The following is a 26,420-nucleotide window of genomic DNA, read 5'->3' on the forward strand; positions in this document are numbered from 1 at the left end:
TCTTCTTCCGCTCTGCCCTGTGCACACAGGTCGGTCGAGTCAGTCGGGTCAATCGAGCCGAATTTGTTCAAGTTTACTGCGTCAGGCCTCGGCGGGATGAGGGATTGAGAAGGACACTGCATTTGCTGCCTGCATGGAAGCCCGAATGTTTCGATACGGATTACGTGTGCATGGCATGAGTGTTCCTCTGGTTCCCCTGCCCTGCATGCTGGAAAGTCAGACGGGACGATGCAGATGCGCAAATACGCGCGGTCCGGGTCTTCCACATAGACGATGAAGATGCTGGCTGGTTGCTGGTTGGCGCGTGAGGACGCCATCGCAAAGCCGCCCAGAGCCAGCTGCGCAGCTTCCCACTTCCCCAGAGTCCTGGAGGGCGTCGTTGGGGCATACCTTACATAGACCTACCTAGTATATACCCTTCCCCGGGCTTGTCATAAATCTCCGCTGACGTCGAACCATCCAATCGCATACCTGAGATTAATGAGTCGAGCAAACATGCGGCTTTTGAAAGGGGGCGTGAGCCGCGTGACCAGTCAGTCCGATGGCTTGGTGTTCGGTGGGCTTTCACAAGCAACGCCTCGGCAAGTGGAGCTAGCCGGCTATGTGATGAGGTAGCTGGACGTGCTCCTGTTGATCCCCAAGAAACTCCAATACTTCGCACCCTACAAACATAATAGAATCCTGCATAGCAACCCGTATTAGTTATTCCTCCATCGCATACCCGTCCAGCAGCAGCTCCTTCTTTCGATTCTTCGAGTGACAAGCGACATCGGCGCTGGCCTGCCGGAACGGTTTCATCATTGCGCCTCCAACAACTCCTTATCGATTAACCCAGTCCAGGCGTCAAGACGTCAACCTGCATTCCCGCGCGCGACATTGTCCGTAGCACAGCACATATAACGCGTCTCCATACCCATCCAGTTCAGTGCTCCCAACTGCGGATTCCTGCCCAAATCAGTAGCCAAAGCTGTTTGCTGGCTTGCCCCAACCCAACCAACCAAAATGGCTCCCAACTACGAGGTGAAGGCGCGTATCGATCAATTGGCCGTGCCACCGCCAGCCGGCTCCCCCTATGGTGTCCCGGTTCCTGGTACCGAGACAGAAGGCCGCACTGCCATCTATCGCCATTGGCGCTTCCGAGACGGCCCCTTACTCGAAACATTCGACCCCAATGTTCGCACGTTCCATGAACTCTTCCAGGACTCAGCAAAGCGCTTCCCGGGCAACCGATGCCTGGGTACCCGCCCCTGGGACCCATCCACCAAGGCCTGGGAGAACAAGTATGTGTGGCAAACGTATGAAGAGGTCGCAGAGCGATGCAAGAACTTCGGCTCCGGCATCCTCGACCTGCACAGGAAAGCCGGCATAACTGCCGACAAGTTCGGAGTCGGGCTGTGGTGCCAAAACCGGGCTGAATGGCAGATTACTGGTAAGCCCTTCTTGTCCCCGCCTGACGAAATCCACCCTGCAACTTACTGACACATTCTAGACATTGCCTTGGCTGGCCAATCGCTGTATACCGTATCGCTCTACGAAACTCTCGGCCCTGATGCGTCCGAGTACATCATCAAGCATGCCGAGCTCGCCTGCATCGTTACTTCTCTGCCTCATATCCCGACCATTCTTGCGATTCTGCCCCGGCTTCCCGACTTGAAGCTCATCATCTGCGTGGACCCTCTAGAGTCTGGTGAGCCTGAAGGCTACACCAAGCTGGCTCTGCTCAACAAGATCGCCGCCCAACATGGTGTCCAGATCTGGTCTATGGACGGCGTCGAGGAAGCTGGCAAGAAGGCGGCACTTCCCTACAGAGCTCCCCGTCCCGACGATGTCCTCACGATCAACTACACATCCGGCACTACCGGCGACCCCAAGGGTGTTGTCCTGACACATAGAAACTGTCTGGCAGCCGTGAGCTCGTCACGTACCTCGGGCAACATGTCTCACAAGGATTCATCCATGTCGTATCTGCCATTGGCCCACATTTACGGGCGGATGGTCGACCAGTCGGCTTTCGCCGAAGGTGCCGCGTTGGGTTTCTTCCACGGAGACATGATTGGCCTGGTTGACGACTTGAAGATCTTGAAGCCCTCGGGCTTCATTTCGGTGCCGCGCTTGTACAATCGCATTGCTGCGGGGATCAAGGCGCAAACGGTGGAGGCAGATGGCTTCAAGGGCGCACTCTCGCGCCGAGTCATTGACGCCAAGAAAGCCAGCATGAGGCTTCCACCGGGCCAGGCCTACAACACACACCTTCTGTACGACCGGTTTTGGACACCGAAAGTCCGTGCAGCTGTCGGCCTGGACCGGGCCCACTCGATGGTTAGCGGCAGTGCCCCGTTGGACCCCGCCGTCCACGAGTTCTTGCGGGCTGCCTTCGGCAACTTCTTCACTCAGGGTTACGGTTTGACAGAGTCGTACGCGGTGGCGTCCTTCCAGCAGCGTGGCGACTTCAGCACCGGAAATATTGGCGCCCCTGCTGCCTGTGTAGAAATCTGCTTGGAGTCCATTCCCGATCTGGATTACCATGTGACCGATAAGCCTCTGCCAAGGGGCGAGCTCTGCCTGAGAGGGCCTTGCATCTTCCGCGAGTATTATAAGAACGAGGAAGAAACGCAAAAGTCCAAAGACGCTGACGGGTGGTTCCGCACTGGCGATGTTGCTGAGATTGACGAGATGGGCCGCATCAAGATCATTGACCGCAAGAAGAACGTGCTCAAGCTGGCACATGGCGAATACGTCTCACCCGAGCGTCTGGAGAACTCCTTGATGGCGAACTCGAATCTCATGACCATGGCCTTTGTTCACGGCGACTCGACCCAGTCGAACCTGGTTGGTGTCTTCGGAGTTGACCCTGCTAACTTTGCACCGTTCGCTAGCAAGATTGTCAAGAACACAATCTCCCCCGATGACCTGGCGGCGGTAAAGGCTGCCTGCCAAGACGAAAGAGTGATCAAGGCCTTCATCAAGCATCTCGACGGCATCGCAAGGAAGGCCAAGTTCAACGGGTACGAGCGGATAATCAAGGCCGTGTTGGAGATTGAACCTTTCTCCATCGAGAACGGCCTCTTTACACACACGTAAGTTCCCCCTAACCCCTCCATTTTTGACCCGAAACAGTACTAACATCCTGGTAGTCTCAAGCTTAAAAGACCCCAGACGGCAAAGAAGTACCGGGCCGAGATCGACCGCATGTATGCTGAGATTAATGCTGAGAACCCGATTAAAGCAAGATTGTAGAATTACCACTTGTATAAATATATATTAGGGGAGAGAAATGCGAGATAGATTTTTACGAGTGTTTATTTTTTTTCTTTCGCTAAGCGTATATATTATTAATAAAAACTCTTTAAATATATAAAAAAATAATAAAAATAATCTTTAAAATTATTTAAGTAAATAATATAAATAGTATAATTCTTAAATTTTATTTTATTATTTCTTTTATTTATAAAATAAGTTTAAATTCTTTTAAAGCTAGCGTATTTTTAAAATGGGGAATTTCGAATTTCGAATTTCGAATTATATCCCTTAGTTACCCTAGAGAACTACCTACTACTACCATCACCTACGATGAGCAATGTGTAACCACCATGCCGTCGCCGATAAATGTGGTGGATCTAACCTTAGACGACGACGAAGACGATTCTCATGATGACGAACAACAGCGCATGCAGCGCGGATCTTTCAACACCCCCGACGTGCGCCACCTGTTCGGAAGCAACCACTTTCCCCCACCCCGCGACGCGTCTCGACACGCGCCGCCGCCGCCGCATGAACGACGTCCGGCGAAAAGAAGGAGGACAGATGTTGACCCGAATCTGGAATTGAAGAGATGCCTGGACCAGCAAGTATTTCCACATATAGAACGGGCCCTTGCTCGGCTGTACGCCTACAACTACAGCGATTATGAACGAAAGAAGCTGGACGAGGCCATCTTCGATAAGATCGTGAAGCAAGATAAGGATTTCGAGCATAATTTCAAGTCTAATCACGGTCGTTTGTCCCTGTACTTCGAGGATCACGTACGGGTGTCGGCAGAGCGCCTTGTACAAGAAGACCTTGAGGTTTGTCTATGCCGGTCGAGAGCATTAGGTCCGTGTACTGATCGTATACCGCAGAGGAAAGCAGTCGCGCTGCAGATCGCCACCAAAGCCGCTTTCGGCGTGGCAGCTGTCCTGCCCTCGATCGAACAGGAAGCGCAACCAGCTGCGAACGACAACGACCGGCCCTTCGGCGCCTCTGCCGAAGCCGGAGCCCACGAGTACTATGATAGCTATGACGACCACGACGAGGACAATCACGAAGGGCTGGAAGCCTCGCCCGGAATACATTATGAGCTACCAAAACCCAAGGAAGAACCCATTACTCCGCAGAGAATTCGAGCCCGGCTCAAAGCCAAGCAATGGCAGTCTGGCAAGGCAGTCGACCCTTTGAAGAAGTCTGGCCCGGAGAAGCAGAACAATACATGGTTTGGCTTGCGGAAACGGCCATACCTTCCGTTGGCCGACAGAGACGGTCTGCTTGGCTATCATGGCAAGCTTACAAGATTGCCCATTCCTGGTCTACCGGAGGAGCCACGCGTGGTTCACGTTGACTTCACCCAAACCGAGATAGAGTATCTTCAGAAAGTGGCCCGGTCTCTATTTGGCAGTCTGACGGCCGCTTCACGGGACACCTTGGAAGATCTACGCCACCTGCTCAAGAAAGCTAAGAAGTGGAAGCAGCTGAACCAGATATTTGACGCCCACGAAGCTTCGTATATGTCCTTTGCGCCGGAGACACCTCCGGGCATCCTAATGACCAGATCGACGGAGGACTTGAAAACCTTCGTAACAGACCTCTACTTCCGCCGGGTAAATACGTCGTCCTCGCAGGTTATGTCCATCCGTCGCGATGATACACATGCCCTTGATGAAGTTCGGCGCACTTCCGTGGTCCCTTCTCTGCTATACGCGCGTGAGATCGCTGGGCGTCGGCCCTTTGGCTCAGGCAGCATGCGAAGGTATGAGAACTTACGGGCTGCCTTCATGGCCAATCGAGAGGATTCCTTCGAGCCGCGCGTCGAGTGGACGAACTGCGCGGGGGACATCATGACCGTCAGCTGGATCTCCTCAAGAGACCGGTTCATCTGCGGCACTACCACTCATTCGGATTCCCACAACCAGCAATACAACAAACCCGGGAATCTTCTTCTGGGGTCATCGAAAGGAACCCTGCGGGCGTTTGCGGACCACCGCATCCCGCGGCCGGTGGTGAGTACGGGCGACAACTCCCTAGAATCCATGGTCGAGAGCCAAGATCCATGGCTGTACACATCCGTGGTGTCGTCAGATTACGACAGACACAATGATTTGGCTTTTACTTCGAGCTTCGACAAAACCGTCAAGGTCTGGAAGGTCTACGACGACCACATGGAAGCCGTGGACACATGGGAGCATGGCGGCCGCGTCAACTTTGTCCTGGCCTCGAAGCATAAAAAGACGGCCACGTTTCCTGAAGCTGGCGATCGTGCAATTACCATGGTGGCCACAGCGGCTGATGTAGCAACAGACGCCGTGCGTGTTTACAAGCTATGCGTGGACCCGAGCCAAGGACATGTGTATCATAACTACGACTCCTATTCTTGCACGAAAGTCCACGACGAAGATTACGTGCCCTCTGACAAGTGGGCGTATTTCCCGGCGGCCATTCGATGGGGTCTTGCCCCGGGAGTGCAGCATCTCCTTCTAATCGGATACTCGCCCAGAAGCTTGACGGACCACGAGGAGGATATACCCGAGGACAAGCAGAACAGCGGCGAGCTATGCTTGTGGGATACGCTGAATCGGCGGCAGATCAGCGTGAACAGCGCCGCTACTCAAAACGTCTTCGAAGTCGCGTGGCATCCCTTCCAGGCCTGTTTCGCAGCGGCCACGTCGAAAGGAACTGGAATCGACAGAATCCAAGGGGATATCAAGACCCAGATCCGCATCTTCCAGCCAAACACCGAGGGCCAATACACATGCATGAAGATACTGGACTGTCGGGCTATGGATATCAATGAACTGGTCATCAGGTTCGTATTTATGGCACGGCCCAATTTTGTGTTACATTTCTAACATCCCACACAGGCAGAACAGTATTGCATATTCGTATGTGGCCGCCGGCTGCACGGATGGCAACGTTTACATTTGGGACACGGCCGGGACCGACAGGCCGATGTGCGTGCTCACTCACGGCGAGCCCGTGGAGGAGCTCTTTGGAGACCGGGAGAGGGAGGACGTGGGCGTCAAGTTCGTGGAGTGGGCGTCCTCGACAGATCGTCTATATACCGGCTCCTCGGACGGAGCGGTGAAGGTCTGGGACATCCGCCACGGGAGGGCCATCCTGATCCGAGATCTCATCGAGTGCGCCGGCCCCGTTACGTTTGGCGCCTTTCCCCCGACCAGACGCAGCTTGCGGTCGGTGATGGCAGCGGTCGCGTTTACCTCTTGAGTCTCGACGAGGGAGAAAGAGAGGAAGTCAAGCCTATCGCGACGGCAACGTCGGGTCTCTGGAGCGTCCAGCTGGCTGGCCAGCAGACGAATTTCCGTCGACCTCGGCCGTTCATACCGCACGCAGAGGTCCCGCCGCCACCCTCGGCGACACCGGCGCATACCGAGGCGAAGATGCAAAGGAACGAATACCTCGAACAACAGGTGTTACGGTTGCACCCGGACCCTACCATCGGCGTGGTGCAGGGTCCGAACTACGCGGCATGTGGCTTCTACCGCGCCGAGGCGCACGTGGACGGTGACCCGCGCCGGCCGCTTCTGGATGACGTCGAGCGCCAACAACAAGAGAACGGCAGTAACATGATCTTGGCGCAACAACTAGGGGGCGACAGTCAGCAGATCATTGCCCGGCTGAGGGAGGTCACGCAGGACTACTCCTCCTTGGCGGCTACCCGTGAAGCTCACTGGCGAAACGGCCTGTTAGATCTTGATGTGGAGAATCTCGAGGCGGAGAACAAGTCGGAACTCGACATTACGGAGCCGGACTTTGACTTGGTGTACGAGGACGAAGACGACGAAGACGCCGAGGACACTGTATGAATTAGGACGCGAGCGAGCGAAGGGGCATTTCCTCATGAGCGGGCAGCATTTGTATTTTAGCGCAGCGATGAGGGAGACAGAAAGCGCAAGCATTCAAGAGCAGGGTCGTTCAATACCAGCATGTAGTACAACTGCAACAACCATTACAGCTACACTGCGTTTGCATTTTGATTGATTCCCTAGTCCTATGCCCAAAAAGAACAGTGTCTAGACGAAGACGACAGACAATATCACATCATATCGGAAGGCAAACACGTGGAGGCATTAGCCAGGCATCAGGGGTGTAGAATTCAGTTCACGAGAGTCGCTAGTGAGTGCGCTGGCCTTTTGACTCGCGCGTCGTTAGGCTGAGCGCGACCTCTCGTCGCGAAGAGGGATGATGGTTGCTCGGGCCTCGAATTGATAGATTCTATTTCCCAATGGGGTGCAAATTACCCGGATCATCTGACTTGCTATGCTCGTTTCTCGTGGGCGCTTAAGAACTACGGCTAGACGTGGACGGGAACTTATACATTGATGTGCAGTAGCGTCCCGAGGAAATCTGGAACAGCCTGGCCATGGGTTTGCGGGCTTGTATCAAGAATGTGTCGACGACAATAGCGCTTACTATCATCGTTCTATTTCACGATAGATTCACGACCGACGAGGGACGGGAGTAGCTGAAGACGAAGAGAAAAAAAAAGAGAGAAAAAAACAGCAAAGTCTCACTGCGCGCCGGCTAACCGCGGCAAGGCCAATCAATCAGTTGCGCTGGTTGCTATGCTGCCAGCGGCGTAGTCAGGTCAGGCAGGCATCAGGGTCAAAGTCGACAATCGTGATGACATAACGACCAGACAGAAATCCCCCATGGGTGAGTCGGCCCTATTGACAAGAGGAGTCGTATGGGGCAGTCTGCCATCGGAACGCTTCGGCCTCTTGGCGGGCTTTCCTCCCTCGTTAAGTATGTACTTTCCTGGGGTTGTGAACGAACAGGGCGTGCGTCAAAGGATGGAATACAGGCATGGATGTAGTCAAATCACCTCAGCAATTACGTCAATAGTTGGCAGATGCTGCTCTCCATCTCCATCTCCCTCCATGGAGAAAGGGGGGGAATGTTTACTCGCAACTTACATAATAGCCCGTGATATGTGAGATACAAAGTATAAGTATGCCTTCTCTGCACCTCCGTTGCCCAATGAAAATCACAAAGTAGCGGTGGATTGCCCGGACGACTTCTACTACAAGCAATAGCGCGGAGTGGCCCCTGATCGACCAATACTTGCCCACCCGCCTGCGTCTTATCCCTCCCCATGTTCCTGAAATTGCCAATCATGACCGGCCTGCAGGAATTCCTGCAGCTAGCCGCAGCAGACGGCCAACTACCTACCACCTTGGCCCAACAAGACCCAGATTCCCTCCTACCCTGCCCTGCCACCAGCTACGACCTGACTTGCCTGCTACCTAAATACCTAAACCTTGTCCTGCCCAGGACTGACAGACTGGGGCCGGTACCTATTTCCTCCAAACTGTGTGGGGACATGGAGAGCACAGTATCGTCTACTGTACCTGTGCCGATGGGGTTTCTGCGGGGGAGCTACGTGATATCACTGACGGAACATCAACCCTGGACGGAACCACCTTGTAGTACTAGGTGCTAGGCGCCAACTAGAGAGGCATGCAGGCAGGCATGGCAGGTATTGGTGTTATTCATTATTTTGGTGGCAGTCGTGACCATTCTCTCCGGGGCCTATATCCACGTGTCCACCGACTGCTTCGTCATGCCAACGTGCCTTCGGCAGCTAATACAATACACGCTACCTCGTAAAATATACTAGAGCTTGTCCAGCAAGGACTGTTCGGTGCTTCGTGAACCATGTGCCACAACGCCACTCCATGCTATGCTGTGCCGCGAAATCAAACCGAAAAATCAGGACGCATACTGCGTCGCCTGCCTGGGTATACAATATGCATCTTGCCATCAAGACTAGATAAGGCAAAGCGAGCAGCGGCGTCCGTATAAGCCAACCGGCCGACCGTTCCCTTTTGTCGACCCCAGGCGCACACCGGCCGCGTGATTCTCATCGTCGTCAGGCGTGATCATCTCGCACCGTTATCGTCAATGCCCCCGGCATCCTCTCCGGGTCCGTCTCTACCGAGGGGCCGGGAAGGTGAAGCCGGGCGGGAACACGGGCATGCCGTTAGGGCCCGTGGCAAGTCCGTAGGGGAACTGCGGTACGTCTGGGTCTTGTTTCATACCAAGGCCCTTGTCTTCGGGCCGGTCATCCCGGCGGTCTTTGTTGCGCCTCCAGCGCGCTAGGTTGTTGTCCTCTTCATCGCCTCCGCGGCTCGATTTGGGGCCATGGCGTCCCCCTTTGTCCGTCTGCATCCGCCGGCTGATGGCCTTGCTGGACACTCCGGCCCCGATCTCAATGTCGGGCTCCTCGACGACCATACCAGACTCGATGGGCCGGCCACCACTGCCACCGTATTCTGCCGATAACATCCATTTGCGATCGGCCTCGGTGAGCTTGTTGATGGGGATTACGCTGACGCCTGTCGAGTAGTCACTGCAGTCGCGAGGACCAAATCCTACACCCCAGCGTGTCTTGGGCAAGTTAGCTGCAGCCCACCTAGCGGTACATAGCAATGGCGTCATGTTACTTACCCGGTATTGGCTGCTCTCCATAGCCTCCTTGGCAGCAACTGCATCTCGGCGAGTCACCATCTTGACAAAAGCATGTCTCTTGTCCTTGTTTACGATACAGGTTTGGACTTGACCCTGCTGGCTGAATAGGCTGCGGAGTTCGGCTTCCGAGCATCTGCGACAAGCATATTAGTCGGAGGTAAGAATGCGGAGAAACAGGGTCTTCAACTTACGTGACTCCACCAACAAAGAGTGTCCTGCTGAGAACTGCAAAGTGTCATGTCAGTAAACTGCTGACCGGCTACGCCTAGCATAGAACTTACCTTTGATGTGTCCTGCAGGTATGCTCTGGTCGAAATCAACCCACTTGACTTGAGGGTCCCGGTCAAATGGAGGTTGCGGGCTGTGGCCGCGCCGTGGGGGGCTTCGCTGCCGGTAATCCGGGGCTCGGCCTCGGCGGTCGTCATCCATATGTCCGCGAGCCGGCGAATCCTGGCCATAGCTGCCAAAAGTACGCTCATTACGTCCACGGGGTGAGTCACGGGCGTTCCATCGCCTTGGCGACCGAGAGCGTGATCGGTTGCGATACCGGTTGGAGGGGGATCTCGCACCATAATCAAAACGGTCACGTGATTCATCTGGTCTGGGACCAGTCTGCGGCCATGCGCCTACACCGCCGTACGGAGCTTGAGCAGGAGGCGCCGCTGCCATACCACCAGCAGGGGGCATTGCTTGCAAACCGCCCTGCATCGTAGCTAAGAGGGCCGGGATCTTATCATGAGAAATACCCTGATCAATCAAGAGCTTTATCAGCTGCACCTGCTGCGCAACGGCAGGGTCCAGGCCAGACATAGGTGGCGCCATGGGGTTTGCAGTCACTGGTACAGTAGGTACTTGGCCCGGCAGGGTAGCCTGCGGAGGATACGCAAACGGCATCACAGAGGGGTTTACAGGCGGCTGCGCTGCGGAGTACGGGAAGGCAGGAGGCTGGCCCTGAGTTAGGGGAAGGGACAGCGGCGGAGCTTGCACGCTCTGGGGTGCTGGCGCACTATACGAATGATCCGGCATGGGAAATCCGTTGTTGGCAGGGGGGTACAGAGGTGTTCTGGCGGGCTATGTTTGCAAGTGCCTCCATAATGGCGTTGGGAGCCTCGGTGGTCGCCGGCTTGGGGTTGTTAGCTCCATTGAAGCCCGGCAGGCCGGGAAGTCCGGGGCCAGGAGGAGGTGTGCCTACAGGAGTCGTCGACTCATCTGTTCGATTTATCCATCGTTAGATCACCAATGTCGACCAAGGGTATGATAGAATCCACGTCTCGAGACGGCAATGGGAACTGGGCAACATACTAAGTGCAGGCGTGTTAAGCTTCTGCTTGAATGACTCGATCAAGGACGGGGGGAAGGTCTGTCCTTTCTCCCAGATATCAACGAGCTTCTTAATTTTCTCCTGCAAAAATAAGTCAGATACGTACAAGTCATCAGTAATGCGGACCAAGTCGCTGCACGGGAGCAGTGGGTGCGAATAGCCTTCCGAGGCAATCAAACTCCTCGGCAGGACAGGAAAGCAGAGGTAATCTCTACGACCAAGCCTGCTGCTGCTGCTGCTGCTGCTGGAGACTACGCGCGAGTTGCGACGGATGTATATATGAATAGCGTACCTTTTGTTCTGCTGGAGCGGACGAAAGAATGTCATTCATCAAGACGGGAATCAGTTCGGTTACTCTATGCACGCCGGCAGCGTAGGTCCCGTCTGTTGCGGAGCTATTGATGGGCTGGCCTTGTTGCTTGGCATGTTCAACCCAACGACGAGTTACAGAGTCTACGACGTACAGCACGCCTAGCTTGTGAGTTCCGGGGGTTTTCTTGAAGTGAGTAAAAATCTTCTGAATCAGGACAGACTCGGACTAGAAGTGGCATGGGGAGGTCAGTAAATACAGGTCCAGATAGGCAGAGAGCATAATGTCGAGATGACTTCTAGCAGAGGCATGACCAACCTGGACGTTATCGACGCATAGCGCTGTGAGGTTCTTGATCTGGGATCCAGAGACTCCAGGAGGCTTCAGGCCCAGCATGGCATTCAAGCCAGCCTCAAGCTCTGCTACTGGTGACGACATGTTTATTTTCTGTTGGAGCAACCAGAAGGATATATAGTGGTGACTTGTTTTTGTGTATGCACAGATTTGGACACGACTACCCGCAGTTGCTGAGGAATAGACAAATGACCAGAGTGCGATCAGGTGGGACGCTTCTATCCTCGACAATCACCAAGTACGAGAATGGATTGCCCCTTGTGGTGGCTGACTAGGTAGTGAACTGAGGGTCGCGTTTTAATGCTACGGCCAGGTTTTTTCCAGTCAACAATTCAGACCTTTTCAGCGGATTGCGTTTCTGATGGAGGTTTTAATCTCAGATGTACGAAGTGTGTGTGTGTGCGTGTTTGCGTGTGTGTGTTTGTGAGCAGGACGAAATTGCGCTCTTTGTGTAATGCGCCGCGATGCGATGTGATTCGCAGGTGGGAAATGAATGAGGGGAAGCTGGTGCTTCCAGACGGCTGTTGAGATTTACGACCACGAGAGGAACGCGAAGTGAAGTGCGCCCCGCGATCAGCGGGAAGCCTAGGTTGCCTTTTTAATTCAGATATCAGTAGCAGTTGGGCCTTGCGACACCAGAGTGGTCGGTCCTGGGTTACTCGGGGAAGGCTACTTTGTATATGGTGATGCTGAGTTGAGTTGGTCGAATTGTGGGTGATGATGATGTTGGTAAGTGTTGGAGGAGAGAGAGAGTTGTTTCAAGGGAGTCGCAGAAATGAGAGGGAGAAAAGTCGCGGGGCTGCTGGGCCTTAGTGGGAGGTGGGAGGTGGTGCCTGTGCAGGATTTTTCTAGGTAGGGGGATCCGGGAGGGGCCTTTCATTTTCCCTTGGCACTGCGCCTGAGAGAGAGAGAACCTCGGAACATTGAATAGCAGGCGCGAAGGTTTCGCTACGCCGCAGTTTTTCTATCAATCGAGCCGAACGAAACATTGGAACTGCCTGGCAGCCTGGGTCTTGCCTAATAAGCTAACGCACATCACGCTTGAGTTGCCGACCTAAAAAGGTGGGTTACACTTGTTCGTTACCTAATGCTAAGTAATCTTCTCTTGAATGAAGCTCCAGCTGTTCCTACATCAAAGGTGTATTTCATGCTTTGACGATTTCATCTGGCTGCAACCTCTTCTTATTCAACAAAGGGAGAAAGAGCAACTGAGTGGATCCTTGTCCGACGCCGGACTTTCCCCTGGCTTCCGCCGACAACTGAACAAATTCGAAAGACTGCCCGAGTTTGAGCTTTTGGGGCACGCCGCACAGCATGCACTGCTGCGCTTGCGCCTCTTCAGCCCCAGCCCAAACCCTCGGAGATATTTGATGGTTAACGTCTTCCGAGGATTGCGCTAGGTTACCTGCTAGGGATGATCGGTTGGGCTGAGGAGAATAGCATCGGAGAGTTCCCCCTTGATGGCGAAAGCGATGCTATTCGTACAATACTTACCGTGGACCGTCGACAAGCCGGTTCGTCCAATTATACCATACTACTGTGTCGAGCGGAATGAACGTTGGAAAACGGCAATTCCAACAGAACCGAACCATCCCTAATCCGTACAGTACGGCGTGGTCTGGCAAGAGCATGCATCGCTTTCGCGGCATAGATGGTGTTATCGTAGTTAGAGATCTTCTCTATTCAGTCTCTTTTTGTCGACATGCAGACATGCAATGCATCTTGGCATTCTATGTATGGTACGCCACAGCGACAAAAGCGCGAGTGGACGCGAGGCCAGTGCTTTCAGACACCAGGATTCAAAATACATGTAGGTATCTTAGAATAAACCCGTGAAAAAAAAAAAGAAACTGTAGCACATCAGGTACACATACATATACATATCAAACTCCCGCGCGCGGGCGCGGGAGGAAGCATTAACTTTGTCCTCCTTCAAAACTCCGGTCTTCAACTGTTACATGCAAAACGGAGCGGCTCAGCTCAAGCTCAAGTTGCTGCTGTGCTGTCACCCACCGCAATTGACGTCAGTCCGACAGCAGCAGCAAAAGGTGGCTTCTTCGGGTTTAGCAGCGTCGAGTGTGATTTGAGAATCGGATGGGGGTTGTTTGGTGGGGAATTGGGGAGAGCAATAGCCGTGGGCAATGGCTTTCAATGGCTCCGGTGAGCCGTACAATGTCCCTCCCAACGAGGCGGACCCGACGCTGTATGGGAAGAAAGAAAAAAGAGAGCTAGCTGCCAGGAGGGTGAGGCCAACTTTTTTTTCCCACGACACGTAGGTACAAGTACCTCGCTCCTATTGCAAAACCCGACCAATCTATTCCCGATTGCGGATCCCTGACATCTTCGGACCCATTGCTGTCCTGAGGTATTTCCTGAAATTTCGTCAGCCTCTTCTTCACTTCTTGTATTCAGTCGTCCATTCCTTTCTGATACCCCATCTTGAACTTCACCTCCTTCACTCGCACACATCACAACACAACATGGCCGCCGCTCTGAGACTCGGCTCTGCCGCTCTGAGAGCTTCTACTAGAGCTCCCACTTTCACAGCTCGCCATGCTGCCTTCACCGCGGTGCGGTGCTACTCCTCCAAGACCCAGGTATGTCAAGATTCTGCGGCCGCCCCAGGTCCCAACTTTAGCCATTGGCTCTTCTAACGACTTGCTATAGACCTTGAAGGAGCGCTTCGCTGAGCTTCTGCCCGAGAAGATCGAGGAGATCAAGACCCTGCGCAAGTAGGTCGACCCCGTCTACGGATTCCTCAATTGATTGATTGGATCTTTGAAAATAACATATAACAGGGAGCATGGCTCGAAGGTCATTGACAAGGTCACCCTCGACCAGGTCTACGGTGGTGCTCGAGGCATCAAAGCCCTTGTTTGGGAGGGTTCCGTCCTCGACTCCGAAGAGGGTATCCGCTTCCGCGGCAAGACCATCCCAGAGTGCCAGGAGCTTCTCCCCAAGGCCCCCGGTGGCAAGGAGCCTCTTCCCGAAGGTAATTCGTGCCCAGCACCACTTCTAGATGGCATTGGCTAATTCCCGCCTCCAGGTCTCTTCTGGCTTCTCCTGACCGGCGAGGTCCCTACTGAGCAGCAGGTCCGCGATCTTTCTGCCGAGTGGGCCGCTCGATCCGACATCCCCAAGTTTGTCGAGGAGCTCATCGACCGCTGCCCTACCGATCTTCACCCCATGGCCCAGTTCTCCCTCGCTGTCACCGCTCTTGAGCACACCTCCTCGTTTGCCAAGGCTTACGCCAAGGGTATGAACAAGAAGGACTACTGGGGTTACACCTTCGAGGACTCCATGGACCTGATTGCCAAGCTGCCTACCATTGCCGCCCGCATCTACCAGAACGTCTTCAAGGGCGGAAAGGTCGCCCCTGTTCAGAAGGACAAGGATTACTCCTTCAACTTCGCCAACCAGCTCGGATTCGGCGACAACGCTGACTTCATCGAGCTGATGCGTCTCTATCTTACCATCCACACCGATCACGAGGGTGGTAACGTCAGCGCTCACACCACTCACCTGGTTGGCAGCGCCCTGAGCTCCCCCTTCCTGTCTCTGTCCGCTGGTCTGAACGGTCTGGCTGGTCCCCTCCACGGTCTTGCCAACCAGGAGGTCCTCAACTGGCTTACCGAGATGAAGAAGAGCGTTGGCAATGACCTGAGCGACAAGGCCATTACTGATTACCTCTGGTCTACCCTCAACTCTGGCCGCGTCGTTCCCGGCTACGGCCACGCCGTCCTGCGCAAGACGGATCCCCGTTACATGGCCCAGCGTGTCTTCGCCCAGGAGAAGATGCCCAACGACCCCATGTTCCAGCTCGTCAGCCAGGTTTACAAGATCGCCCCCAAGGTCCTTACCGAGCACGGCAAGACCAAGAACCCCTACCCCAACGTCGATGCCCACTCCGGTGTCCTCCTGCAGTACTACGGTCTGACCGAGGCCAACTACTACACTGTGCTCTTCGGTGTCTCGCGTGCCATTGGTGTCCTTCCCCAGCTCATCATTGACCGCGCTGTCGGTGCTCCCATCGAGCGCCCCAAGTCTTTCTCCACCGAGAAGTGGATCGAGCTTGCGAAGAAGGCGTAAAGGACGAGTAGTGCTTGATTATAGGAGTTTTGACTTGTGCGAGTAGCATAAACGGATAGAGTGGCCTTTGTCACAAAGGGCAGATGCTGTATCATATGGAGGTGTTAGAGGGCTTCTGATGATACCACGAAAAGCTGCATTTGTACAATAATTTCCATTTTACGTTTCATGTAGCCTCTATCAGATGTGATGATTTCTTGTGCACTCAATGCGACTCACCGGTGGAATCATGAGAGACTTGACTAAGCTATGCAAAGTGCTGAACCTTTTTTAGTTCAACCCTATCGATCTGCCAAATCCTGCACTCACTCAACCCAAACTGACCCTGCTATGTATGCCAATATAGACTTCGTATTGCAACACGCAGGTGGAGTGCGGCGCTTATTAGGGTGTAGTGGTTGGCGTTAGCTCATCTCCTGTTCGGGCAGATTCGTACCGATGGGTTGGGACGGGAGGTAGATCCATGAGCTTGGCCATTACCTTAGGTAAGAGAGGGTTGGGAAATACTTCCGTGCTCTCTGGCAGAAGGTTCTAATAAAAGTTTCAACATAGGCCAGCCGCGGTCAGCGAGGGCGACAGGGTGGGTTGGGGGTCAGACAACAGGAATCAAGCACAATCTACACCGTGGGGGCCAATGCTGCTGCACAGTCAGACTCAGGCCGGAGTACTCGGGGGGTTTAAAACATAATGAAGTGTAAGAACGGCGGAGCATTCGGAGCACAGAACAGTTGAAAGCAAGAGGCCAGCCATGAGACGGCCGGCGGGTTGAAGTCAGGGTAGAGGGTAGATGCACGGAGTCCGCATCAATCGTTCGGTTGTTGGGTGGTGTGGTTTTTTCCCCAAGTTCCCCCTCTGGGCTTTGGGGATCAGCAAGGGACAGGAGGGACCGAGAGCCACAAGAAAGGCTGAGTGGGGACGCTGGTTCCATCGGCTTATTACTTTTCTTGGCTTTGTTGAGATTGAGCAGAAAGGCGCCGAGTGACAGAAGGCCAAAGGCTGGACCAAAAGCTGGACCCCGAGTGGGATAGTGGGCAAGACTCCAAGAATCCGGCGGTGGCTGGCCTCATCCCGGACGGAGTCGAGTGTACATGATGGTTGTGTTGATTGGGCAGACGCCAGTTGAGGCCGCTGCACAGGCGAATCAGTGAGAGGCTGCGTAAGATTGAGGGTGCAGCTGGGGCGAGAAAAGCACCCCAGCGGAAGAGACCCCGGAGTGTGGGTGTAGGAGGTGCTGCTGTACATAGAATCCAAACAAAGCAAGCCAGCAATCAACGTATCCTTTTGGTGCTCCTGTGGCTTGCCCTCCAACCGTCTCTCCCGTGTTCCCCCGTATCTGCTCTTCTCTTTAATGCAAACAAAGGAACCACATGTCTCTCTCTCTCTCTGCCTTTCTCCCCAAACCACTCCGGCAGGATCTATCACGAAACTTTTCCCAGCATTAGCTGCAACCAAATCAGGTAGGTGCGAATCCGAACAATTGGCTATGGGCCATGGACCACGGGCAATTGCTGCTCGGCGCTTATTAACCTCGGGCTTGCCTGCCCGTTTCTGTCGTGCCGACCTGGCCCAGGGGACTTGGCTCTTACACGTGCGTGCTGCTGCCGGTGTAAGCTTGCTGGAGCGCCCCTCGGCCGACAATGCCCGAAACTCTCCGCCCGTGACAGTGGCAGCTCTTCCCTAGTGCTGAGTCCATCATCCCAACGCTGACATCCATCCTTTCCGAGCAGGCAATTGAAACCGCACACAAAACCCGCTCTCTGAGGCATCATCGCTCGATAATTTCTGCTTCTATCCAACTCTCTCCCGCCTCCCGCCCTCAACCACCCACCCGCGAAGAAGCACCCGACTGCCTTGGTCAGGCCCCCTTTTCGAAGCCCAAACCCTGCCATGTCCGCCGCCGCCAGCGCCATGTCTTCCTCGTCTGAGAAGAAGATCGAGAAGAAGCCCGTCAAGTTCTCCAACTTGCTCCTCGGTGCCGGCCTCAACATGTTCGAGGTCACCACTCTGGGCCAGCCTTTGGAGGTCGTCAAGACCACCATGGCCTCGCACCGTGGTGACTCCTTCGGCCAGGCCCTCGGTCGTGTCTGGAGTCGTGGTGGTGTCTTTGGCTGTACGTAATATTCAGAGGGACAATACCTGCCACGTCGCGGGATCACAGCCGTTTGAGCAAGCGCTAACGTTGTCTTTTTGCCGTGTAGTCTACCAGGGTCTGATTCCATGGGCATGGATCGAGGCCTCGACCAAGGGCGCCGTCCTCTTGTTCGTCGCATCCGAGGCCGAGTACTACGCTCGCGCTGCTGGTGCCAACGACTTCGGCAGTGGCATCCTCGGTGGTATCACTGGTGGTGTGGCTCAGGCCTACGCCACCATGGGTTTCTGCACTTGCATGAAGACTGTTGAGATTACTCAGCACAAGATGGCGGCCGCTGGTGTCAAGCCCACCAGCACCTTCACCACCTTTGCCAACATCTACCGTAAGGAGGGTATCCGCGGTATCAACAAGGGTGTGAACGCCGTGGCTATTCGCCAGATGACCAACTGGGGCTCCCGCTTCGGTCTGTCCCGTCTCGCTGAGCAGGGTATTCGTCGCGTCACCGGCAAGGATCACGGCGAGAAGTTGAGCGCTATCGAGAAGATCACGGCCTCTGCCCTCGGTGGCGGTCTGTCCGCCTGGAACCAGCCCATCGAGGTCATCCGTGTCGAGATGCAGAGCAAGAAGGAGGATCCCAACCGTCCCAAGAAGATGACGGTTGGCAACACGTTCCAGTACATCTACAAGAACGATGGTATCAAGGGTTTGTACCGCGGAGTGGCTCCGCGTATTGGTTTGGGCGTTTGGCAAACGGTTTGCATGGTCGCCATGGGTGATATGTAAGTCAAGTCCCCCTGAGTTGCTCGCTCCCCTTCCCGGTGGGGTGTTTTGCTTCCTCATGCTGCCATCATCATCCACCAGCTGCATGATGCAAGTAACGCATTGCTAATAATGACGCGAACAGGGCCAAGACCTACGTTGAGAAGTTGACTGGTGACAAGGTCACTGCTAAGCATTAGGCGGCGTTTTATGGATATCGGCTGTGATTGGTTTTTCTGGGACTCGGCTCTTGAGGAGAAATGGATCACGACGCATCCTATATGGGAGATCATTGATTATAGACGTGTACGCTGCGCTGTTTCGGCATGCCAGTTGTTTGTTTCCTGTTGTTTTCCTTTACTGTTGCTCCGACCTGCTTGCTATACTGGCGTCCTTGCCGAAAGGAGACATAAGCCGCCAAAAGATTAATAGACACAACACAACATTGCGCATGGTAGGATACATCTACCATAGCGGTCATCGGCAGTCTCCTGGTTCGGCTCGTCTTCAGTGTGCATGTGAGGGAGCCCACTTCCCCCGCCATGTTCGTCCCACCGTTCGAGGTCCGCATCGGCCGTGAGGCCCGAGCCGCTAGGTTCTCCAGGTTTCATGTCTCTGGCAGGGCAGGGTCCGGGGAACCTGCAGGGTCAGCGCTGCGGCGAGGCGAAATCCACACAGGGCCATTAGTGCCTGGGCCTTGTGTCAGCTCTTTAGTTTCGGTGACTGCCCGATGTTTAACGGGTGCTGTGGCGTGATGCCTAGCTGACTCCAGCTCCCTAGGCTAGAGTGGGCATCGGGCTTATCGTATCGTACATATCCGGCCCATACGTCCGAGAGGGTCCATCTATCATAGTTTCGACGTCAACTTGTCGCTGATAAGCATCAGGAGCTTTGCCGGCATTAGGTCGGGTGTTTTCGATATCGTCGTCCCTCCTGTCCTTATGTCGTAGGTTGCGGCTATTCATCCATTGGCTCTTATGGAGGGAGTGAGGCCTGGATCCGCCGCCCGCGTGTAGAAGAACACCAGCCCATTTGTACATAATTCTTTCGCCTACGATTGCGCACGACGGAGGCTTCTCCGTTCCGGTCGGTATTGGCCGGCTGGCTGGCTAGCTTGACCGCCACGTCAGATATGAGTCCATAAGTTCATCTACCCACTTGCCTTCGCTGCATGTTCGGGATCCGGGCTGGTATCCACCACTCGGTGTAGAGAGAAGATGCTAGTTAGTCATGCAGATGGGATCTCGATATAGATGCTGTGGGTGATTGGGTTACGGGCTAGTCGACTGGGCAGGGAGGTATGATCAGCTAGTGGATACTTAGATACTTGATGGGAAGTCGTATCGCTTGATGAACGTTGTAAGATTCTGTGTGTGTGTATCAGAGGACGTTGGCAGTATGCGTCGGCATGGCGTAGTTGATGGGTAAAGGAGTACGAATGTCATGTTTGGCTACGACTCGTTCGAAGCGATTAGACCAGGCCGTTTCTTCTCATTGACATCCAACATGCCATTCGCACAGAGGAACACTTCGTAATGGTAAACCATAGATAGATTGTCTTTCCGCATTTCCATACTGGATGAGGATAGTTGCGTATTATGATCAGCGAAAGGCACATCCTACGATCAGTGTGAGCATCTTGCTATAACCAATGGCTTTTAGGAGAGACTGTTGCCTACCGCAAACCTCGGGGTACCGCTTGTCCTCGAGGCAGCACACCGGCTGCTGTTCTCGATGAGCTTAAACTTGCCATTCTGGGGCTAGCCGTCCAGCTGATTCCTCGCTGAGGCAAGTCGCAGCTGTAGTGGTCGTATATCCGGACTTGTCGAAGCACGTGAGGTGTTGGATTAAAACAAGTAAGATACAGTCGGAATTCTGCTCTTATTATACCAACATTCGGAACACATTGGCATACAACTGTCTGATAGTCCGCACACCGCACTTGAAGCCCCGGGGCATCCCGGCCCTTTCACCAGGTGAGAGATTTCGGTCCCTCTTTTGGCAGAGGCAGTGTAGGTTTACAGGCCGCATATGTGATACGAGCAGACGTCAGTGGTTCGAGAATGCGGACCTTGACCCTCGACTTGCAGTGATATCCACCATTTCTGTCCGTAATGTGATCATAAGTCATAAGTGTGCCTTTCATGGTTGTTACATACCTGCTCGATATGGCTGATCCCAATATCAGTTTCGGCGACAGTATGTTGAATGGGCGGTAAGTATTGTCAATCAGTAGAACGCAACCCCATACAATGGCCATGTTGTCGGATCTCGTCGTATATCGTCGTGTAACCCCAGCATGCGTACATGCTTCGTTAAAGCTGCCTAATTGTCAAGTCCTCCTAGCTGAAACATACACGTCTGACACGCAGTGACACGCCTCCTGGTGTTCCATACATATATATATATGTACGTCTATTTTGGACATCATGCACAGTGATACTGAGTAACCATCTTACTGAAAACATGTTTTGACGGGTACAAGTTACTGCCGACGGCGAAAGCTCTCTGGCTGGAAACATAAGTCCGTACCGAATGAGTGAGTGGTATTATATTGTTCAGGGATTTCATTATACTCCTTTAGAAGAGCCGCAGCACTTGCCCTGGAAAGACATCTCCGTTTCATGACGGGGGGTGAATACGACATGACAGGAAATATATCACAAATCACAAAGGACAACAGATATACAGCTATACGAATTGGACATTCGAATACGTTCTCTATTACGTTTTCCAAGTCCATTCTGCACGAATACCTACCCAAAAGGTTGTAAATCGATAGCCGTGCCATTAAGCACGAGTTTCCCAAGCCCAGGTTAATTTACACCAGCACTTGACATGCGTATCCCGGTGTACCGTTGGTAAGTGTTATCAGCGATATGACAGCCCAGATACAGAACAACGGACAATATTCGATAGTAATGAAACAGCCAAGTTATGTAAGCATACGGTTCATCAAAGCGGGTTTGTAAGTTTGGGCAAACAGGGGGAGATTGCCATCACGAGCTCTCAGTCTACCAGATACACAACTGCTTGGCGATGTTCAGACTACAACTACCTCCGCCGGTCCTTACAACTACCTAGCGCATCATCATTTTCGACAGGGCAATCGCGGGAAGCGCAAGCAAGCCAAGCCAAGCAAGTAGACCATAACGTAGAAAAGGAATGAGAAAAAGAGACAATGACTGAAGAGAAGAGCCCTAAGCGAGGAGAACCTGGTGTCGTACCACGCGATGCAGCCAAGAAAAGGCAAACCGGCCAACTCCCGGATGTGAGCCTGTGTCGTAACGCACGATCACCGCCAAGCAGACGGGAGTAAGCACAGGATCGACGGTACCGACAGATTGAATGCATCACATAAGCTCAGCCGGCCGGCAGATAGATTCCTGCCCTCTTCCATTCGCACGAGCCGGTCAAACGGGCGAGGAGTGGTATCAGTGAAACCCAACATGCGTGCTTGATTGAGGCTATATGCAAATCTGGCCGGCCAAGTAGACTGCATACTTTACCTACATATATGTACCTACGTAATCGCCAACTGTATAATACATACTTGCCTACGCACTTACCATCTATTCCGGTGTTTGAGGAAAGACAGACACAAGCAGGGAGCCGTCTAGGCATGATGAAGCCGGGTGTCTCTGATAGAGGCCAAACGCCCGAAGCGCGACAATCATTGCTGCTTACAGTGTCGGACCAATTAAGAAAAGGTATTATTACACGCATGCACACACGCATGCAAACCGGCGCAAGGCTACACATGTTGCACACACCATCTGCATGTATGTACAAACTTAACTTCTCCTCCACCCACGCGGTGAACATGCCAAGAGAAGGATGTCTCGGACTGGCACTCCTTTGCCTCCATTCTTGTGCCCAGGCCCCGGAAGAGCGCCGAGCATCGCACCGCAGCCGCAGCCGCAGCAGGACACATCACAACACAACATGGTCTAGAGGAGATGCTGCCCAGCAGGAGGCGCATGAGATTGAGTTTCTGCCAAGTCGCAATAGTCTGCCTTCTAACTGGGCGGACGGGAAATGTCGAGGAAGGACTGGGCCAGAAGGTCACACAGCCAAGGCGCCCCGACGGGATAGACTCGGTGCGTGCGCCGTCCGCCTTTTGGCCCCCCTTCCACCAACCAGCCACCCAGGCAGAGGCCGTTGATGGGCAGAGCGACGTAATAGGTATGCACGCGCCAGTGCAAGTCCAGTCAGTACCTAGTTAAGGACCTTCTCGGGGGGGGAGGGAGCTGCCGGCGCCGCAATAAAATACGTCAAAAGTTGAGCGGAGGCGGAGCCTTTGCAAATGCCAAGATGGGGGAAAACCGCATGGGACAGCTCGGGGGAAGAAATGCGAATAACTTGGGGAAAAAGCGACGATCGTTATTTGCCCAGGCACGTCTTGGCCCCAATACTTGGCCTCAATAATCGCGCTTGCAGGCAAACGTGAAGCCCGAGCTTTGCGCACTTGGCAGTCGAGGGCTTCCATCGCAGCACATCACTGCGCAGCGCGCAAGCGTGGGACGTAATCATTCAGGAATGGATGGGTTCTGCTTTCGCAGAAGGCTTGCAAAGCTTGAACGGGAGGCAAACGGGAGGCAGGCCTGGATGAAACGCTTCAAGGAAAGATGACGAGTCACAAGCGAGCGAATGGGCGAATACGAACGGTAGGTAGGTACTTTGGCCTTCTTGGCTCACATGCCCTGTGATGCCGTCCCGTCGACAGCATCCACGGCGACAAGCGTCGCATGGGACATGGACACTGATGAACATTGAACATGGATTTCCGGCCCCAAGATCTGCCCATCGGTCGGTTAATCGGGTCTTTCACAACTGTATCCTACGCAATAAGCCCTCACGAGCCCACGAGCCCACGAGCCCACGAGCCCACGCGCCCTCCATGCGTCTGCAGCCAATTTCCTTTCTAGAGCCGCCGCAATCCCCCATCTGGCGCCAATAACGTCATTCACGGTAGGGCTGAGGCTGTCTTCAATCCGCCCCGGGGATACCGATTATACGCATCTGCATGCTGGAACGAGGATAGGACGATGGCTCGTGACTGGCCAGCACCAGACCTTCTTTGCTGCATGTGGCCAGACGCAGCACAACTTCCTTCGAGAAAAACCTTAACGCCGGATAAACTCGCTCTCTCGCGCCTCAATATGCACGACCGAAGCTACTAACCCAAGATCCCGCACTTACGGTTATCGGAATACTTTAGATCTAGAAGAGATGCAGATACTAGATCAGCCTCTCGGCTTTTCCAGAAGAACCTTGATGAACGTGCGCAAATATTTGGCATCAGAACAGACTTCAAGATGGTTAGGCATTTCTGAACCTTATCCTGCAATTAGACGGTGAAAAGCGTGGGGGGAAAACAGGAAAACAGAGAGATGAAGAAGGACCGGTCGGCAATGAGAAACAGTACGGCATTCATTTGAATCGGAAACGTCCTAGGCCGCCGCGGCGAATTAGTTGACAGATGACAGAATGAGTAACATCAGACCGTTGTCGCAGGTGATGACGGATAGCTGCCCATAAACAAACAAATGTTTGCCCAACGGGCAGCCACCGATGTTTCGACGCTTGTTAGCTGCCCAAATAAGCTTCAGCTGCGGGTTTCAGAATCGGTAGGATGGTCTGCCCTGCTATCAGGGACTAGGCCTTCCCGGGGGGCTGGGGATTACACGGGCAGGCAGGGCTTCACCTGACCGGCCGAGGTTGTTGTTGCTGTCGTTCAGGGGGAAGGCCCACGCGATCTCTTTCTGGATGCGCATGAGAACTTCTCACCGCATGCAATAGAATAAGGAGATCGACGACGTGGTTGACTATAGCTACTTGACTGGGGCTTTATTGAAAGAGAGGGTTCGATCATTGTCAGATGTGGAGGGCGGTGAGCGAAAAATCGCGCGGCCGATCCGGCAGAGTCGACATCCCACATCAGTCTTGAATGCATACCGATAATCTGTGTAGGTAATAGTGGTGGATGCCAAGCTTCTTTATCTTGGGTGGGCGTAATATCCGAACCATATGCAAGGCACTCCAACTCCATACTACTAATGTACAACGTAGTACTCCGTAATGGTAGAGCATACGGGCTCTTCCATAAGCGCCCCTCCAATGAACGCGCGTGAAGGACAGGCAGGCCCCAGCCTCTAGGGCCTCAGCACTCAGCGCTCAGCAGGGCGTGAAGACGCGGTCAGCACGCGGTGAGGCGGGAAAAGGGTGGTGAAGGAGCCCTGCTGGGCTACTTGGGCTGCTGGGCTACTGGAGCTAGGACCGAGGCACGCTTGAGCTGGGACCCAGTGCCGAAAGTCCGATTGCCGTTCGCGCTGACAAGCCTTAACCCTTCCGTGACGAGGACTGCATCCGTGGGGATGCAAGCACGGTCATTGTACATACATAGAAGGCGATGGAATGTTGCGAATAGGCAGATAAGGCCAGATGTAGGGCGATCGTAGCATGCGGCTGGAGCTTTTTGGGTGGGCAGGCAATGGCGAGGAAATCCCGCGCAATGCCACGAAACCTGCGAGGCGAAATTTCCGGCTGACAGAGTCTGGCCGTGCTGGCTGGCGTCGAAAAAACGACGCGCGAGCGAGAGAAGATACGATGCCATGCCACTCTGGAGATCCCTGCCAGCACCAAAGGACTAGGGATGGGACTACAAGTGACAAGGTAGGCAATCTTTCATTAGGGCCGATATGATTGGGTTATGAAAGAATGGGGGCCCTTGTGGGGTGCGCATGCGCGCTCTCTCGTCTCTCGTCTCTCTCCACGGAGACGGAAGAGACGATGGCGAGCTGGTGTTCGCTTGAGCCTTGCCCGCATTGCGTTTCCTGAATTGGACGGATTCCATTGGAAACTGTGCTGGGACTGCTGCAAAGACCCTAGCTGCTGGGTGCTTAAGCAGGTGTACATGCAGGCCTAGCCGCCTAGGTATGTATGTATGCTAGGCAGGCCAGATCGAGTCGCTAGTGCCCATCAGCGACTCGGGGAACTGGAGTCGAGCAGCCTGGCAGCCACGACAAGGCACCTTCGGCCCAAACGTCGGAGAATTGCTGTCGATGGTCAGTGCTAGCAATAGTGAGCTGTCAATCGGCTCGATGATTTGCTGCACACGGCCATCTTTCCCGCAATTGGCACTCTGTTAGTAAGTCGCGAGACCGACAGAGCTCTCTCTCTTTTCAGCCGTGTCTCCAGAAAAAGTTCGTTGGTGGTTGCCGGAGAGCGCTCGCTGTTAGCCGGTATATCGCTCACACCAAGTTGGCAAGGCCAGCATGGGCAGGGAAGGCCGTTCCGTAATAGCAGTAAAAAGTAATCCAAAAAAACAACAACACTTCATTTGACGCACCCTCAACACCAAGCAGTTGCCGTGGCGGGCGGCCGAAACCGGGCGGCCAGGCCGACCGTGGCACACACCTGCAACCTCTTTGCTGAAGCCGCCTTGACGTCCCGTTGGCCAGCACGAAAACACCGGCACAACGAAGATTCTCTCGCATGCCTCACCGTTTCGTGGGTTCTGGGCGTACTACCACGACAAGTCCCCAAGACCAAGGCCTAGCAGTCCACTAAACTCCAAGTTCGGGACGGAACGATTGGCACTCTGGAGGCGATATCCGGGGTTGCTGCTTTGCTAGCCCACTACATCTCACTATTTGGCTAGGCAACTGGGTTATTTTCGTTACCGATGAATGATGGCTGACGGCGAGAGATTGCCATTTTCTCCCAGGCACAGGCCATTGTACAGTCAATGTCGG

The 26,420-nt window shown here is 54.0% G+C and overlaps 5 protein-coding genes across 5 annotated transcripts; 4 read left to right on the plus strand and 1 right to left on the minus strand.

The window, feature by feature from the left end:
* Window positions 1-1,002: 1,002 nt before the first annotated feature.
* Window positions 1,003-3,237, plus strand: PG986_009168 (AMP-binding enzyme; the record flags this gene model as incomplete). Its single annotated transcript, XM_066845390.1, has 3 exons — window positions 1,003-1,429; window positions 1,490-3,077; window positions 3,135-3,237. 3 exons carry the CDS (start codon window positions 1,003-1,005, stop codon window positions 3,235-3,237), a joined length of 2,118 nt encoding a protein of 705 aa, XP_066697788.1.
* A 353-nt stretch (window positions 3,238-3,590) lies between these two features.
* PG986_009169 (WD repeat-containing protein) lies at window positions 3,591-7,073 on the plus strand (the record flags this gene model as incomplete). The annotated part of the gene is made up of 3 exons (XM_066845391.1): window positions 3,591-6,055; window positions 6,111-6,399; window positions 6,429-7,073. The coding sequence occupies 3 exons, from the start codon at window positions 3,591-3,593 to the stop codon at window positions 7,071-7,073; spliced, it is 3,399 nt and encodes a 1,132-aa protein (XP_066697789.1).
* Window positions 7,074-9,201: 2,128 nt separating this feature from the next.
* On the minus strand, window positions 9,202-11,807 carry PG986_009170 (uncharacterized protein; the record flags this gene model as incomplete). Its single annotated transcript, XM_066845392.1, has 8 exons — window positions 9,202-9,657; window positions 9,718-9,871; window positions 9,930-9,963; window positions 10,020-10,728; window positions 10,793-10,947; window positions 11,041-11,140; window positions 11,352-11,597; window positions 11,688-11,807. 8 exons carry the CDS (start codon window positions 11,805-11,807, stop codon window positions 9,202-9,204), a joined length of 1,974 nt encoding a protein of 657 aa, XP_066697790.1.
* Window positions 11,808-14,203: 2,396 nt separating this feature from the next.
* PG986_009171 (citrate synthase-like protein) lies at window positions 14,204-15,812 on the plus strand (the record flags this gene model as incomplete). The annotated part of the gene is made up of 4 exons (XM_066845393.1): window positions 14,204-14,320; window positions 14,391-14,455; window positions 14,522-14,715; window positions 14,770-15,812. 4 exons carry the CDS (start codon window positions 14,204-14,206, stop codon window positions 15,810-15,812), a joined length of 1,419 nt encoding a protein of 472 aa, XP_066697791.1.
* Window positions 15,813-17,699: 1,887 nt separating this feature from the next.
* PG986_009172 (mitochondrial FOW-1 like protein) lies at window positions 17,700-18,863 on the plus strand (the record flags this gene model as incomplete). The annotated part of the gene is made up of 3 exons (XM_066845394.1): window positions 17,700-17,922; window positions 18,011-18,683; window positions 18,809-18,863. The coding sequence occupies 3 exons, from the start codon at window positions 17,700-17,702 to the stop codon at window positions 18,861-18,863; spliced, it is 951 nt and encodes a 316-aa protein (XP_066697792.1).
* Between the last annotated feature and the right edge of the window lie 7,557 nt (window positions 18,864-26,420).

Source organism: Apiospora aurea, assembly GCF_038362705.1.
Source record: "Apiospora aurea strain CBS 24483 chromosome Unknown utg000006l_segment0_segment0, whole genome shotgun sequence".
Classification (NCBI taxonomy): Eukaryota; Fungi; Ascomycota; class Sordariomycetes; order Amphisphaeriales; family Apiosporaceae; genus Apiospora; species Apiospora aurea.